General features: G+C 40.0%; 1 protein-coding gene and 1 pseudogene across 5 annotated transcripts in view; both read right to left on the reverse strand.

Moving 5' to 3' along the window:
• Positions 1-15,812, reverse strand: part of Cbfa2t2 (CBFA2/RUNX1 partner transcriptional co-repressor 2) — a 147,397-nt gene that overhangs the window by 24,455 nt on the left and 107,130 nt on the right. For 4 of the 5 annotated variants that reach the window (XM_048811105.1, XM_048811104.1, XM_048811107.1 and 1 more), the window contains exons 4-6: positions 7,551-7,640; positions 2,512-2,693; positions 352-605 (exon numbers count right to left, since the gene is read on the reverse strand). In XM_048811105.1, the coding sequence (XP_048667062.1) occupies positions 352-605; positions 2,512-2,693; positions 7,551-7,640 (526 nt within the window). The remainder of the gene's footprint in view (positions 1-351; positions 606-2,511; positions 2,694-7,550; positions 7,641-15,812) is intronic. The other variant, XM_048811106.1, reaches the window with a different exon arrangement.
• Positions 10,553-14,858, reverse strand: LOC125619014 (annotated as a pseudogene).

Genomic DNA, 15,812 nt, shown 5'->3' on the forward strand with positions numbered 1-15,812 from the left:
TTTTTTTTTTTTTTTTTTTTTTCATTTTTTGACAGGGTCTTGCTAACTTGCACAGGCGGTCCTCAAACTTGAGATCCTCCTGCTGCAGACTCCTGAGTAGCTGGGATTGAAGATAAGAGCCACTGGGCCAAATTTCAGTTTTCCTTCATATAATGGAATAGCAACAATATTTGAAGCCAGTTCAACTTCTAATAAGATCAACTATAATTGTAATATTCTTTTTTATGTATATTATTGCTTTAATTTATCACTGAAAAGAAGCAATAGCACTGGATTTTATTACTGAGTAGGAAAGAAATTCAAGGATTCTGTCTAGATTTAGACCCTCAACATGCTGTTTAGGATACTTACTAAGATTGTGGTGCCTCTCACGAACTTCTCGATGTTCTAGCATCTTATTGGGTTCCCGATATAGGTGAGAAGTTGCAATATCTTCTAATGTATAGTGCTGGAGAGGTGGAGGAGTAGGATGGAACTGGCCCCCAGGATTCATAAGGGGCACAGTGAGGGCAGGACTGTGCCTAGGAGCAGGGCTGATGGTACACACTCTCTTGGCTGGAGGCTCAGGAGGAATAGTATCTCTTTCAAAATTACTCTCTTCCCTTCTGTAGAAGAAACAGAAGCGCATATCTGAGCATGTCAACAAGAGTTCATGCAAACATTTCCTGAGCACTACTCTACATGTACTGTGCCAGCATGTTCTTAAGCAGGAAGATTGTAATGAAAAGGGTATTGCTACGCTGCTCAAGTTAGATAAACTCCTGGGCTTAAATGATCCCTCTGCCTCAGCTTAGGAGAAGCTGAGAACTATGCCACCATGCCTAGTTTAGGAAAGATTTGAGGCATAAAATGAATAGTCTTTAGGGGCAAAGCATAGTATTATTATTATAAATTGCTGATTTATTCCAGCATGAAAAGAGGTCAAATCTATCCATAATCAGGCAGAAACATATAATCCTCATGAAGAGAACAAGTAAATGACATTATTTTTCTATGAGAGGGGAATATGGAAGGTAATGAGTTCAAGTATGTTTTAGGAATATTTTAAGGTCAAATGTGTTCCTATGGAGGTGGATTATTAAGAACAATACCGGCTGGAATTGTAGCTCAGTAGTAGAGCACTGTGTGTGTGTGTGTGTGTGTGTGTGTGTGTTGGGCGGGAGGTACTGGCTTTGATTCTCAGCACTCACATAAATTTTTTTAAAAAGCCCATCAACAACTAAAAAAAGGGGGGACACATAACTAATCCTCTTATTACTTGATAGGATTTTCAATCACTCAGCTTCAACTGTCACCAATTTTCCATTGTTGTTAAAATATTGCTTCCTTGATAAACTACTTGGGATATTGTGAAATAAATATTTGGTCTTCATCCAGTTTCCAGGCACATAAACTCCTAAAATCCTTGGAATCTTCAAAGTGTTAAGTGTCTTTTTCTATGTTAATGACTGATGGAAGGAAGCACCAAGGTAACTTCCTCATGGGGGATGGTCCCTGGAAGGACCAAGGCAGCTTTAGATGGCTGGGACTTTCTGCCCAACCCCCAACCTCTAGGGAAAGAAGAAAGACTGAAGATCAAATTTATACTAGTGGCCAATGATTTCATCAATTATGCCTATGTAATGAAACCTCCACAAAAATTCAATGGATGGAGAACATTTTGGGGGGGGAATGACAATAGGGATTTAACCCAGGGGTGCTCTACCACTGAGTTACACTCCAGCACCCACCCCCACTTTTTTTGAGACAGGGTCTCACTAAGTTGCAAAGGCTGTCCTTGAACTTGTTATTCTCTGGATTCGGCCTTGGAGAAGTTAGGATTATAGGCAGGGTCAGAACAACAGAACAGGGAAGATCCTGGAGGGTGGTGCACTTACCAGGATAGGGTGTGGAAATTCCACTTTCTATCCCCCATATCTTGTCCTATTCATCTTTGTAGCTGGTTTTTATTAATAGCCTGTGTAATATCCTTTATTATAAACCAATAAATGCCAAAGTTTCCAAGTTCTGTAAGCTACTAGAGCTAATTAATAAAATTTGAGGAGCAGATATACGAAACCCAATTTATATAGCCAGTTAGTCAGACACACTGGTAAAACAATCTGGGGTTTGTTTTAATAGCATCTGAAGGAAGCATGCAATTTAGGGGTCTGAGCCTTCAAACCACAGAATCTGCCATAGTATTTCCAGGTAGACAGCATCAGAACTGAAGGACAACCTCTACAGAACTGATTCCTGCCTGATGTATGGGGGGAAATATCCACATTTGGTCAAAGAAGTCTTTTATGTTGATTGCTGAGTGAAGGTATAGGAGTAAACGAGTTTCTTCTGCTTCTGGAGCAGTGGACTACAGTCATCTGAAGAATTGCTGGGACAAAGCAAAACTAACCTTAGAAAGTCTAAGACATTATCCATCTACAACCACAGCAATTAAATTCTTTCGTTCAAAATCAAAGAGGAAGGTCAGTGAGGTTCCAGAGAGCAAGAATAATAGATCTTTTCTTTGCTCACCTCTCTGGACTGGGTCTTTTTCCATTTCCATGAACCTCCATGAGCAGCTCTGAAGAATCGGCAGGAGACGCGATACTGGTGTTGAGCAGAAGGTGTTCGTGCTGAGCAAGGTACTGGGACGGGGTCTGCTTGGCAGCCCGAGCACAGTGCAGCAGTTCTCGCTGCAGCAGGGGCAAGTTGGCCTTGAAAACAAGAGGCAATTTTCCCAGTGCTGAGCCCTACACAACAGGGATTAGCACCTCAAAGAGCTTTCACAAAGCAGGTTAACACAAGACAAAAGCTCTCTGCTTCTTAGTCAGATTCTCATCAGCCTCTTTTGTGAGTGAAGTGTGGTCTATTATGCAGTACTTGAATTACTGCTACTTGTTTCTTGCCCCCAAAGATGTAAATGAATCCCCTACAAGGAAGGGACTGTGACTCATTTACTTTTGTGGCCTAGTCAAGGGTAAAAGTTCAATAAAAATTTGTTGATCATAATAATTTTGAAACAATTTTTGAAAGACCTTGGTCAGGTATAGCCTACACAAGAATAGGAGAAATTGGGGCTGGGGATGTGGCTCAAGCGGTAGCGCGCTCGCCTGGCATGCGTGCGGCCCGGGTTCGATCCTCAGCACCACATACAAACAAAGATGTTGTGTCCGCCAAATACTAAAAAATAAATATTAAAATTAAAAAAAAAAAAATTGATAATGCTTTGCCACCTTAAAAAAAAAAAAAAAGAATAGGAGAAATTAACTCTACCATTACAAACCCTAGTTTCTCCCTTCTGAGTGTCCATCTATCTCTGATAGCACTATTCAGCCTTCTCTTCACGTTCTCTAGAGTGCTACCTTTGAATTCTGGCAACTGGAATTATTCTAGAACATAAGGGATTTATTTTTTGGGGGGTGGGGTAAGGTGAGGATGTTGGTACTGGAGGTTGAACCCAGGGGCATTCTACCACTGAGCAACCAACATCCCCCTGCCCCTCCTCCTCTTTTTGTTTGAGACAGGATTTTGCTCAGGCTGTCCTTGAACTTGCTATCCTGCCTTAGCCTCTGGAGCCATCTCAACCCACTGGAACCTGAGGTTTTGAAAAAAAAAATTGGGAGTGATGTAGCCTGTGAAAGGAGAATTAATTGCATACAGATATTTCTTCTCTTAAACTTTTTTTTTTTTTTAAGAGAGAGTGTGTGAGAGACAGAGAGAGAATTTTTAAATATTTATTTGTTTTTTTTAGTTTTTGGCGGACACAACACCTTTGTTTGTATGTGGTGCTGAGGATCGAACCCGGGCCGCACGCTACCGCTTGAGCCACATCCCCAGCCCTTCTCTTAAGCTTTAAACTCAGAATTCAAATTCCTCATACACAGAATGCCAGGTCGGTGGAGGTGACTTAAGAGAACAAAGCAGCCCGCGCTGGAAAGAAACATTCTTCAGGTGCTGATGGAAAGGCCTGTCAGTAAGGGGGATCTCGGGGCTAGCGCCTGTCAATCAGCAGGATCTTCTGACCAATCCTGGAGTTCAGCCAGCTCCCCTGACCAACTCCAGCGGGACAAGGAACTCTAAAAACACCTTTTCCTGTCCTAAGCCCCTCCCTTCCTGCTGTAAGCCCCATAAAATCCCAGTCCGGTCGACCTCCCAGGCGGTTTCTCCGGGACCCTTCTCCTGTGCACTCTGCTGGTCTGATCGTGTTCCGCCCCTGAGTGACATCTCAGTAAAGCCTCTTTCAGCGGCCTTTTAAAATCTGCCTCCTTTGGTTGCTGCCCGCCTCCCTTGAACTCACACAGAATAGCATTTTCCACATTTATTTCATTTAAATAAATTGAAAAGAATTATATTTCTCCCCAAATTTAAACATAATTCAACCTTAAGCTTGTAATAGAACGCTTTTATTCTAAGGGATAGATTGAGCAAGTGAAGGAGAGGGTTAATATCAGTGACTTTTAAAACAAATAAATTGACAAAACTCCAAAAACTAGCCAAAAAGCTGCTATAACCACCTACCTTGTGCTGTTTTCCAAAAACAGGTTCTAAGTCTGTTCTATAACCCCAATCTTGTTGCAACTATAAAAATTTAACGGAGGGCTGTGGTTGTGGCTCAGTGGTAGTCTAGCTATTGTGAATTGTGCTGCTATGAACATCGATGTAGCAGTATCCCTAAAATACGCTCTTTTAAGGTCTTCAGGGTAGCGCACTCACCTACCATGCGTGTGGCACTGGGTTGGATCCTCAGCACCACATAAAAATAACATAAAAATCTTGTATCCACCTATAACTAAAAAATAAATATTAAAAAAAATAAGGGAGTTTGTCTCTTAAAAACAAAAAACAAAAAAAAAAAAACCTGAAAAAAGCCATGTCAGATCTTTATATTTGTGATGAGTACCTTTTAGTGAGTTTTTTAAAATGCTAATTGTTTTTTAACACAAATTTCACAGATCTTTCTTGACTTTACAGTCTTAGGGGAAATAGCAAACTGTCAGCTCTGACATACAGAAAGGAGATCAAGATAGAAGTAGCACCACTGTTTAAAGTCCGAAAAAGGCACCACAAGCTGCTCTGAGCACAGCAGCTAGGCTTGTGCACCTTGGATGGATCTGCACTTTCCTGCAGGTCTGCCATGCTCTGTTCAGAAGGTTTTTAAAATCAGTGCAGATCTAGCTCTCCTATACAACTTTGTATAACAACTCATTTTTTTGAAGCTGTAACATTTTTGGGGGGGCTGGGGATGCAGCTCAGTTGGTAGAGTGCCTGCCTTGCATGCACAGGGCCCTGGGTTCAATTCGCAGTACCACAAAAAACAAAATGAAACATTTTCTAGGGAAATGAAAGTAAGATAAAAGAGAGTAAAGGGGTTATATTTATATAGCTTTGTATTAGTGTTAGGCGTTGTGAGGTAAGAGGCAAAATTAAAGCTATTAATATAGGTACTCATAAAAAGAAAACAATTTCCATATATTGTACTAAACAAAACATAATATACAGCTGAACAGTTTTTTTTTTTTTGAGGGGGGGGGGTAATTAATTATCAATCTACTACTAACAAGAATGGAGACTCCAGACAGATGGAATAACATTTAGCTTAATTGGGGTTCAAGTTACTAATTCCTATAATCAAATGAACTGCAAATATTTAAAAGCCATTCTTAGTTGTACAAAACCATGTGGTGTACTAGATTTGGATCATATTTCACTAAACTTGGTTTACAACAAACTGGTATGTGACTCTATCTAGTCTTTGGTTGCCTCTGAGTTACAACTCTAACTTAGAGATAACTGACAGTGGTGGAAGTAACTGTTGCCTATGGACATGCAAATTATGGCTGAGGAGGTTTAACTGACTTCTCTTGCCCATTGGAAAAGAAGATAGTTCTACTTGTGTTTGCAAAATCCTATCAGTATTTTTTTTTTTGGGGGGGGGGTACTAGGGATTGAACCCAGGGGCACTCAACACTGAGCCACATCCCCAGACCTTTTTATATTTTATTTAGATACAGTATCTCACTAAGTTTCTTAAGAGTCTGGCTAAACTGCGCTGGACTGAAACTAAATCGATCAGGCTGGATAGGAACTCTCCATCCTCCTACCTCAGCCTCCAGAGCCAATGGGATTACAGGCATGTGCCATGGTACCTGGCCCTATCAGTAATTCTGATATATAAATGTTTCTATTATTTTAATTCTCTTTTGAATTGTTTGAGATATCTTAATCCTTCCTTAACTATGAACTAAATAAAATCTTTGCTATGCATTCACTGTTACCTATGAATGATAATATTATCTATTTTTGGAAAATTATGATAAAATTGGAGAAAACAGTAACTTTATGGTGGGAAAATATGACAGACATTGACCCAACGAAGGGTCAAATCACTACCTAGCTCTTCTATAGCTTGTCATAATCCACTATGGGCTTTGCTTTCCAAAATCATCACCAGATTCTACTCATAAAGAGTGTTAGAACAAAACAAATTAAGGAGTATTCTATAAAGTAACCTATGTAAACCTTTAAAAAAAAAATGTAAAGTTCATGAAAAGCTGAGAAACTGTTCCAGTGGACTAGAAAGGCAAATAAATGTAACATGTGACACTGAATTCAATGCAGGATCATGCTTCTAGGCCCCACAAAGTTTTCTTTTGCTGTAAAGAACATTAGTGAGACATTGGTGAAACATAAATAAGTTCTACAGATCAGGTAACAGTATATTATAAATATCTGATCTGATAATTGCATTTATTTATTTATTTTTATGTGGTGCTGAGGATCAAACCCAGGGCCCTGTGTGTGCTAGGCGAGCACTCTACAGCTGAGCCACAATCCTCGCCCCTGATAATTGCATTTAGATGTATCAAGCATTTCTAAAGAAATACATATTGATAATACAACTGTAGTAAAATGTTAACTTTAGTGTAGAATCTGGGTGAAGGCAATACAGGAATTTTATTGTACTATTTTGTACTTTATCTGAAAGCACGAAATTATTTCAAAATAAAAAATCTTTATGAAAGGGCCATGATTCCATATAAATATACACTGCCTCACTTAACAGGAAAACTGATTTTTAGAAGTGTCACCAAAAGTTATGATCCAGGAAATAGTTTCAGAGGATACTAATAAAGACTAGACTAATTGGAGCTTGGGGAGACACAAACATTGCCTTCTCACTTCCTACAGACCTTAGCATAAGATCAAAATACGTCCTCTCAGATAATACACTTTTCTACCTCCGCCACACCCTAAAGATTTACTGGCCAGTAATTTCTTAGGTCTTCATTAACCCCACTCACCTCCTCCTCCTGTCTCTACTTGCCCCTTCTGTGTATTATCAACAGTGACTGCACAAAGATTACAACACAAGGCTATTAAAATTCTCATTTCATCAAGCATGAGGCTAATGTATTTGGAAAACTGCATTTACACCTCTCTACCAGCCCCCAATAAAACATTGATATGAAAATGTGGCAACCCACCCTGATTTAGATCACATAACAGGGATCCCTGGATCTTGTGGAAATGTTGAAGAAAACAATTACATTCAGTGGTTCTCATAGAATTACCTTGAGGAATGGAATCACAAAAGGACGAAGAGGAAAGTTTGTAGCCTCTTGGAGCTTGCAATGGAATTCTTCAATTGTCACTGTTGAGTTCTGAAAAGGAATAAATTCAACTTCCAACACTGACTCAGTGCTGAACCCTTTTAAATCATACAGAACTTAAGAACTCTAATCTTACTCAAAGGTTGACTCAATACTGTTTCCCCACGCCCACCCCACTGGTTACTAGATATTTAACCCAGGAATGCTTTACCACTGAGAGCCACATCCCCAGCCCTTTTTGTTTTTTTGTTTGTTTGTTTTGAGACAGCCTTGTTTAGGGTCTTACTAACTTGCTGATGCTGGTCTTGAACTGGCAATCCTCATATGTCAGCCTCCTGAGCTGCTGGGGTTACAGATATGCCTCACTGTGTCCGGACAAAATGCTGTTTTCTTTCTTTCTGTTTTTTGAGCATTTTTAAAATTTGTTCTTTTTAATTATATAGGACAGTAAAATGTATTTTCACATATCATACATACATGGGGTACAAATTCCCATTCCTGTGGTTATATATGATATGAAGTTACACTGGTTGTGCTCCAATTCATTCCACTGTCTTTCCCATTCCCACCTGCCCCTAGTCTAATCAGGTGGAACCCCGCCCTCCCATTGTGAGTCAGCATCTGCATATCAGAGAGAACATTTGGATTTTGCTTTTTGGGGATTAGCTTATTTCCTGGCATGATAGCCTCCAGTTCCACCCATTTACGGGCATTTGCCCTAATTTCATTCTTCTTTATGGCCAAGGAACATGCCATTGTGTATATTGATCACAAAATGCTGTTTTATTAATGGCAGAAATTCTACAACCCCCAAATCTAAATTCTTCCTTCTGGGAAAGAATAGGCACTTAATTCCTCACAACCCATGAAAAGAGGCCCTCAGGTCCCCTCATCTTGAGGGGGTTCACTGAAGTCTTCTCAGTTCCACAGAATCAAGTATACAGTTCTTCCTGAATTAACAACCTAGTATCAAACTTTTTGAAAAGTTCCCTTTTTTGGTACTGAGGATTGAACTCAGGGGGACTTAACCATAGAGCAAAATCTCCAGTCCTTTTTATATTTTATTTAGAGACAGGGTCTTGTTGAGTTGCTTAGGACCTTGCTAAATAGCTAAGGCTGGCTTTGAACTTCTGGTCCTCCTGCCTCAGCCTCCCAAACTACTGGGATTACAGGTGTGCACCACTGCAACCCACTAAAAATTCCCTTTTTAAGGCAAGGATTCACACACGCTGTGCAAGAATTCTACCAGTGAGCTACATTCCTAGCCCTGAAGTTCATTTTTTTCATAGGCTCAACATACCTCCTGGGTATAACTTTCTCAATGTTTTTAAAGGAAAAGAAAAATAAGAGCAATAGGTACATTCTACCTTGAAGTGCCCTGTGTGCTATCAGAACAACTCCAAAAGGCAAAGCATCACTGATTGATTGGTTTTTATTAATCTAGCACTTCCCCATATTTTTTAAAAAGAAGCTATACTTTGGAGAGCAGCCATTACAGGAGCTGGAGCTGCGTGTTAAGGCTGCATTCAGAGGACAACCTGGGATGGGGATATAGCTCCATGGCAGAGCACTTTCCTGGCATGTGTGAGGCACTGGGTTCAATCCTTAGCACCACATAAAAATAAAGAAAATTAAATAAAGCATTCTGTCCATAGACAAGTACCAAAAAAAAAAAAAAAGAGAGAGAACCTCTCCAAAGCACCTAAAGTCCCTATGGGAAAAAGCCAGTAGGGATGTTACCGCTGTTGATCGGTGACGAATCCTTGCTTCCCCAATGTTGAAGTATAACACCAGAGAAGCACAACGAGGCAAGATCAGAGTGGAAAATAGAAGCTTATTAAAGGACAGCAGAAAAGATTCTCCCGGAGGAAGAAGGGGTCCCAAGAGATGGAATCCAAGGAAGTGTGGTAGTTTCCCCTTTTTTAGTTCTTTCATTGATGGAATGTAGGGAAGGCCCAAAGGGTGGGGCACAGGTGGGGCAAACAAGTAATCTTCATTAACATTTCTTTGGGATGGGCTCTGGGCTTTTAGGGGACCTCATTAACATTCCAAGAGTTGTTCAACTTTTCCTGGAATTCATTCTAAACATGGGCTCCATTTTGGATCTTTAACTGCACTACCTAACTTTAAATCTGGCTTCAGGGAAACTGGCTGGGACTGGTGAAGTCCTGGGCAAGAAACTGGAGGAAAGCGGCTTTGACAAGGCATATGTCATTCTTGGTCAGTTTTTGGTGCTAAAGAAAGATGACCTCTTCTGGGAATGGCTGAAGGACACATGTGGCACCAATGTCAAGCAGTCCTAGGACTGCTTTGAGTGCACTGAAGAGTGTTGTGATGCATTCTTGTGATATTCTCTGGGAACTCCTTAATCCCCAGCTCCATATCAAGCCTCCAGAGCTTGCAGCTGAGTGAGGGCTCCTTGTCATCTACAAAGGAAAGATTGCTGTTGTCCTCCTGCAGGGTCCTCCCCGCACCACTGCAATCTTTCTGGAATTACTGCTCTTGCATTCACCCCCTTCCTCTCTTCCCTGCAAGGTCCATGGACACAGTTAACCAGCTTTTCTGACTGGATTCCTGACCCCTACACCTTTACCTATGGTCTGTTTGATGCTACATAGCCTTTTTATAATCAGAAAGAGATTCACTGTTTTTTTTTTCCCATATTTTAAAAAATATTTATTTTTTAATTTTAGGTGGACACAATATCTTTATTTTTTATGTGGTGCTGAGGATTAAACCCAGTGAGTGCCCCATGCATGCTAGGTGAGCACTCTACCAATGAGCCACAACCCCAGCCATCCATATTTTTAATTATCACCATTGCACCAATACAGCTTTATATACATATATCTTTTTTAAAAAAATGTTTTTTATTTTTTATTTGTAGTTGGACACAATACCTTTATTTTATTTATTTATTTTTATGTGGTCCTGAGGATCGAACCCAGGGCCTCGCATGTGCTAGGCGAGCACTCCACGGCTGAGCCACAACCCCAGCCCTATATACATATGTCTTAAACTTCATTTTCAATTTTTCAGCAATTCAAATACATAATATGTTATTATTTTGAGAATACAAAGAACACAACACAAAGGAAGATTGAGAAAATAGGTTCCCAGGAGTTAATCACTAGTGATTTTACAGACTTCCTTTTAGTGTTTTCTACTGGGATTTTAAAGTGTCCTACCATGGCTCTGTAAGAAAAGGGCTTCCTATATGGAGAGGAATGATAAATATGGACCCAAAGTTAGAAAAATTTAAGAATGAAACCCAGGAGAAAAAAAAAAATGTATTTTGAAGCCAAATATAAGAATCCCTCTTCAGCCAGAAGGTTCATACCCAAATAGGTGCTAGGGAAGAAATTATATCCTCCCATTTCATTCTCAAAATTGCCTATTAACTAACAAAGTGGTGCCCATTCATCTAGAGGTGGTGAACTGTCCTCATAGCATGGTGAAAGGAACAGCAGGACAGAGAGAAGGAAAAGTGATGGGAGAGCAACTTGCTATTAAGATACCCTAGCTGGCAGGTATCAAAGTCTAAAACAAAACTTATCCCACATAAAGCTGTGATTCTCCAACTTCCTTCATAAATGACAATATATGTAATAGCGGCTTTCTACTGAAGAGCTATATGGATTGGAAAATAAATGTATGGAAAGGAGTCAGTGAAAGAATTCTCCACGCAAAGACACTTCGCCGGGAGAATTCCAATTTTATTGCAAAAGGCTGTGTGCTTATATATAACTAAGGGGGAGATGGTAGGGCTTAGATAAATGGCAGGCCACACATTTATTGGCAAGTTCTTCCAGATATCAGCTCGGGAGCCCAGGAATTAGTTCTTATTGGGGCTAAGGTTCCCCGCCAGTGAGATTTGAATTTGGCGCCTTTGGCGCCTGAGTGGGAACTTTTCGCGCCACTGCAGAAAAGAAGAAGGTAGGAAGAAGAGGTCCTTAGGCGCCATGTTGGGGTTTTTCTCTGGGGTGCGGCTGCCGTTTATACTTTTCCCAACAGTCAGATATCCAGGCAGCAAGGCAGTGAGATGGAATGTTTTTAAACCTCTCTGTTCTACAGATCAGGTTAAGAGCCAATTCTTCAAATTAGGTCAAATAAAGGGGTGAATATAAATTAATGCCGTGCTTCAAATGTAGCAACTAGATGGAGATGCAAAAAATTAAACACTTAGAATATAACTTGGAAAGCAGAGCCCCGTGATATTTCCTTCACTACAGAAATATCCATTGTTCTAAGATGTTGCACTATTCAATAAAAGAACAGGGGCTGGGATGTGGCTCAAGCGGTAGTGTGCTCGCCTGGCATGAGTGCGGCCCGGGTTCGATCCTCAGCACCACATACAAACAAAGATGTTGTGTCCGCCGAGAACTAAAAAATAAAAATTAAAATTCTTTCTCTCTCTCTCTCGATTTAAAAAAAAAATAAATAAAAGAACAGTACTGGTGCCACCAATACACCCTCTTATCATAGGAAGAGACACGTAAACCCACAAGAGATTGATGGAGCTGCACCTAGCGCTGCTGTTCATTGAACAGAACAAGCCTAAAGGAGTCTATATATAGAAGAGACACAGGACACCCATCTTTCTCCAAACCTACCCTTATCAAACTCTGAATTTGTAAATAGTGAGGTCAGGCTGTCCATTTTCAGTGTCTTTTTTGGGTAGTGGAAAAGAAAGTTTCAAGGCTTTATCTCCCCTGAAATTGTTAAATAGGGTTTCACAATCAGGCACACAAGGATCATGAGGAGATTCTGAAATCAGCTCAAGAATTTAAAAGATAAAGAAAAATTCTCCAGATTAGAGGTTATTTCCCCTCAAAAATTTTGACAGTGGTTGTTTGAACCCTGTATAGCCAGCCACACGTACAGTTAAGATCTACTTTTTCCTGCACTGGTCATTACCAGGAAAACATAGACACTCTCTGGCTGTACAGTAAGTAATGACATAGGAGACAAACATAAATCAGCTTGAATGTAATGGAGAAGCTATGAAAAAGATTGCTCATTCATTTTGGTTTCAGGGACAGAAGTGGTTCCTAACATCCCCCATAGATTGGTTTCCTCAAAGCCATTTTTATTCTTCAAGTTTGTCCTTACTGTCTTCCAATGCTATTCAAAACTGGATCCAGTTGGATGGTTGTGGTGCCTGGTTTGGAACAGAGCTGGATGCAGTACTAAAGTCTCTGCAAAAGTCATTGCTTGCAGAAACTGGAGCTGGTGCTCATGTTGTGACAAGTGCAGGAAAATCCAAATCTAAGGGGATATCCGAATCACTACCTCCAAGGTTGGATTTTGGAATGGGTCATGTAGTGCCATGATTACTGAAGGCAACTGAAGAGGATGGTGGGGGAACAGTGACTGTGCCTCCAGGGGGAGGAGGAAATAAGCTTAGGCCTCCAGCTCCTGTAGTCCTGGGAGTAGAAGGATCCCCTTTCGTGGTTGTAATGTTCCCAACACTCAACTTGATGATCTGTCCATCTGAGATTTCTAAATCTCAGATTCCTGTTTTACCTATTTGAAGTGATCTTACAAAGAGACATTAAAGTCAAAGGCATCTCCGGAATCTGTGAATCCAACACAATTGAACAGACTATGCCCAGTACCATCCTGGATTTGAATTACAAAGTAGCAGCTGAGACAAGAGAATTGCAAGTTCAAAGCCAGCCTCAGTAACAGTGAGGCACTAAGAAACTTAGTGAGACCCTATCTCTAAACAAAATACAAAATAGGGCTGGGGATATGGCTGGATGGTGAAGTTCAACCCCCAGTATAAAAACCAAAAATAAAGTCGCAGTTAGAATTTGTCACTGACTCCACAGCAATAACAAGATATTGTTCCACTGAGGCCTGAGCAAAGAGCTCTCCAGAAATTTTATCTTCGAGTTTGATATAAGCATTCTTCCTTTTGAAGTGATTCAGAGACTACCAGTCAAATCAGGTTGGTCTAATTTCCAGTCAGATGACCTGTAACTGAGGCCCATGGCAGAATCGAGTAGACATGAGTTCTCACTTAACATAAAGCACAGATTCATATCACAACTTGGCGACCATCTTGGCTCTCACTTTTTTTTGGTAAATGAGCTTTGGCCAATTAAAATTTTTACTCTTGATTTTTTTTTGGGGGGGGGGGCTAATGGGGATTGAAATGTGGTGTACTTTACCACTATACTGCATTCCCAGACTTTTTAAAATATTTTGACAGGGTCTGGCTAAGTTATTTACAGCCTTGCTAAACTGCTATGACTGGCCTTGAATTTAAGGTCCTTCTGCCTCAATTTCTGAAGCTGCTAGGATTACACCGATGTGCCACCATGCCCAGCTTGAAATTATCTTTAAGCACAGACTCTATTAAAGTAATTTGCTGCTGGAATTGCATAACATCTTGATGTCTGCTCTATTTTCAACTTTGGCATTCAAGACAAAGTACAATAGTCTAGATCCAATAAGACTTTTCTATAGTAGTCTAAAATTGACCAATAGTTTTTTTTTTTTTTTTCAAAAAACAAAATAAGAAAAAAAAAAAAGACTATAAACACATACACACCAAGACAAATTTAAAAACAATCCCAGATTTTTCCTGATAGAGGTATCCTGATAGGTCCTCACTCACTGTATCTAGACCATTTCTGCTAACAACATATATGATTTATACTAAACACCTACTTTCCTTCTGGAAGGTGCCAGGGATAGAGGGTCTATGTGACCAGGTCCCAATAAAGCCTTGAGTAGACTCTCTAATAGCCTTCCCTTGGCAGGAGCACTGTATACATGCTGCTGTATACTCCCTTTTGGAAAGAGAATGCATTCTGTATGACTATTCAAGAGAGGGAGAGAGCACAAAGGAAGATGAAACATGGATTTATCCAGACTCTGCCATGTCACTCTCCTTTTTGATCGGGCTATGTATTCTTATTATATACCTGTAATAAATCATCACTCTAGATGGGCATGGTGGTGCATGCCTGTAATTCCAGTGGCTCAGTAGGTTAAGGCAGGAGGATCACAAGATCAAGGCCAGCCTCAGCAACTGAGAGAGGCCCTAAGCAGCTTAGCAAGACCCTGTCTCTATGTCATTAATGATGGAAGTCATTTATTGCATTTGTTTTTCATAAAGTTGTTTCTTGAATATTAGACTTAGAAATCTTCTTAGGAAACTCCACCAGACAACTTCTAGAATTAATTAATGAATTCAGCAAAGTAACAGGATATAAAATCAATACCCATAAGTCAAATGCATTTCTATACATCAGTGATGAATCCTCTAAAAAAGAAATTAGGAAAAATTGGGAACGAACTTAACAAAAGAGATGAAGGAAGACCTCTACAATGAAAACTACAGGATGCTAAAGAAAGAAATTGAAGAAGACCTTAGGAGATGGAAAGATCTCACATGCTCTTTGATAGGCAAAATTAATATTGTCAAAATGCGCATACTACCCAAAGCGCCAAACAGATTCATCATTCCTTATAGAAATAGAAAAAGCAATCATGAAATTCATTTGTAAAAATAAGAGACCCAAAATAGACAAAGCAATCCTTAGCAAGAACAATAAAGCAAGAGGCATCAGAATACTAGACATTAAACTATACTACAAAGCTTATAGTAACAAAACAGCATGATATTGGCACCAAAACAGACATGTAGACCAATGAATGATACAGAATAGAAGACACAGTGACAAACCCACAGAAATATAGTTATCTCATACTAGACAAAGGTGCCATAAACATACATTGGAGAAAAGATAGCCTCTTCAACAAATTATGCTGGGAGAATTGGAAATCCATACGCAGCAAAATGAAAAAAAAAAAAAACCCTATCTCTCACCATGCAACAAAACTCAACTCAAAGTCGATTAAGGACCTAGGAATTAGTCCAGAGACCCTGTGCCTAACAGAGGAAAAAGTAAGCCCAAATCTTCATCACATCCAATTAGGCCCCAACTTCCTTAATAAGACTCCTAAAGCATAAGAGTTAAAATAAAAAATTAGCCAGACGCAGTGGTGCACACCTATAATCCCAGCGGCTCAGGAGGCTGAGGCAGGAGGATCATTAGTTCAAAGCCAGCCTCAGCAAAAAGCAAGGCACTAAGTAAGTCAGTGAGATCCTGTCTCTAAATAAAATTCAAAAAAGGGCTGGGGATGTGGCTGAGTGCTCCTGAGTTCAATCCCTGGTACAAAAAAAAAAAAAAAGAATTAATAAATGGG

This window comes from Marmota marmota, unplaced genomic scaffold, assembly GCF_001458135.2.
Source record: "Marmota marmota marmota unplaced genomic scaffold, marMar, whole genome shotgun sequence".
Lineage (NCBI taxonomy): Eukaryota > Metazoa > Chordata > Mammalia > Rodentia > Sciuridae > Marmota > Marmota marmota.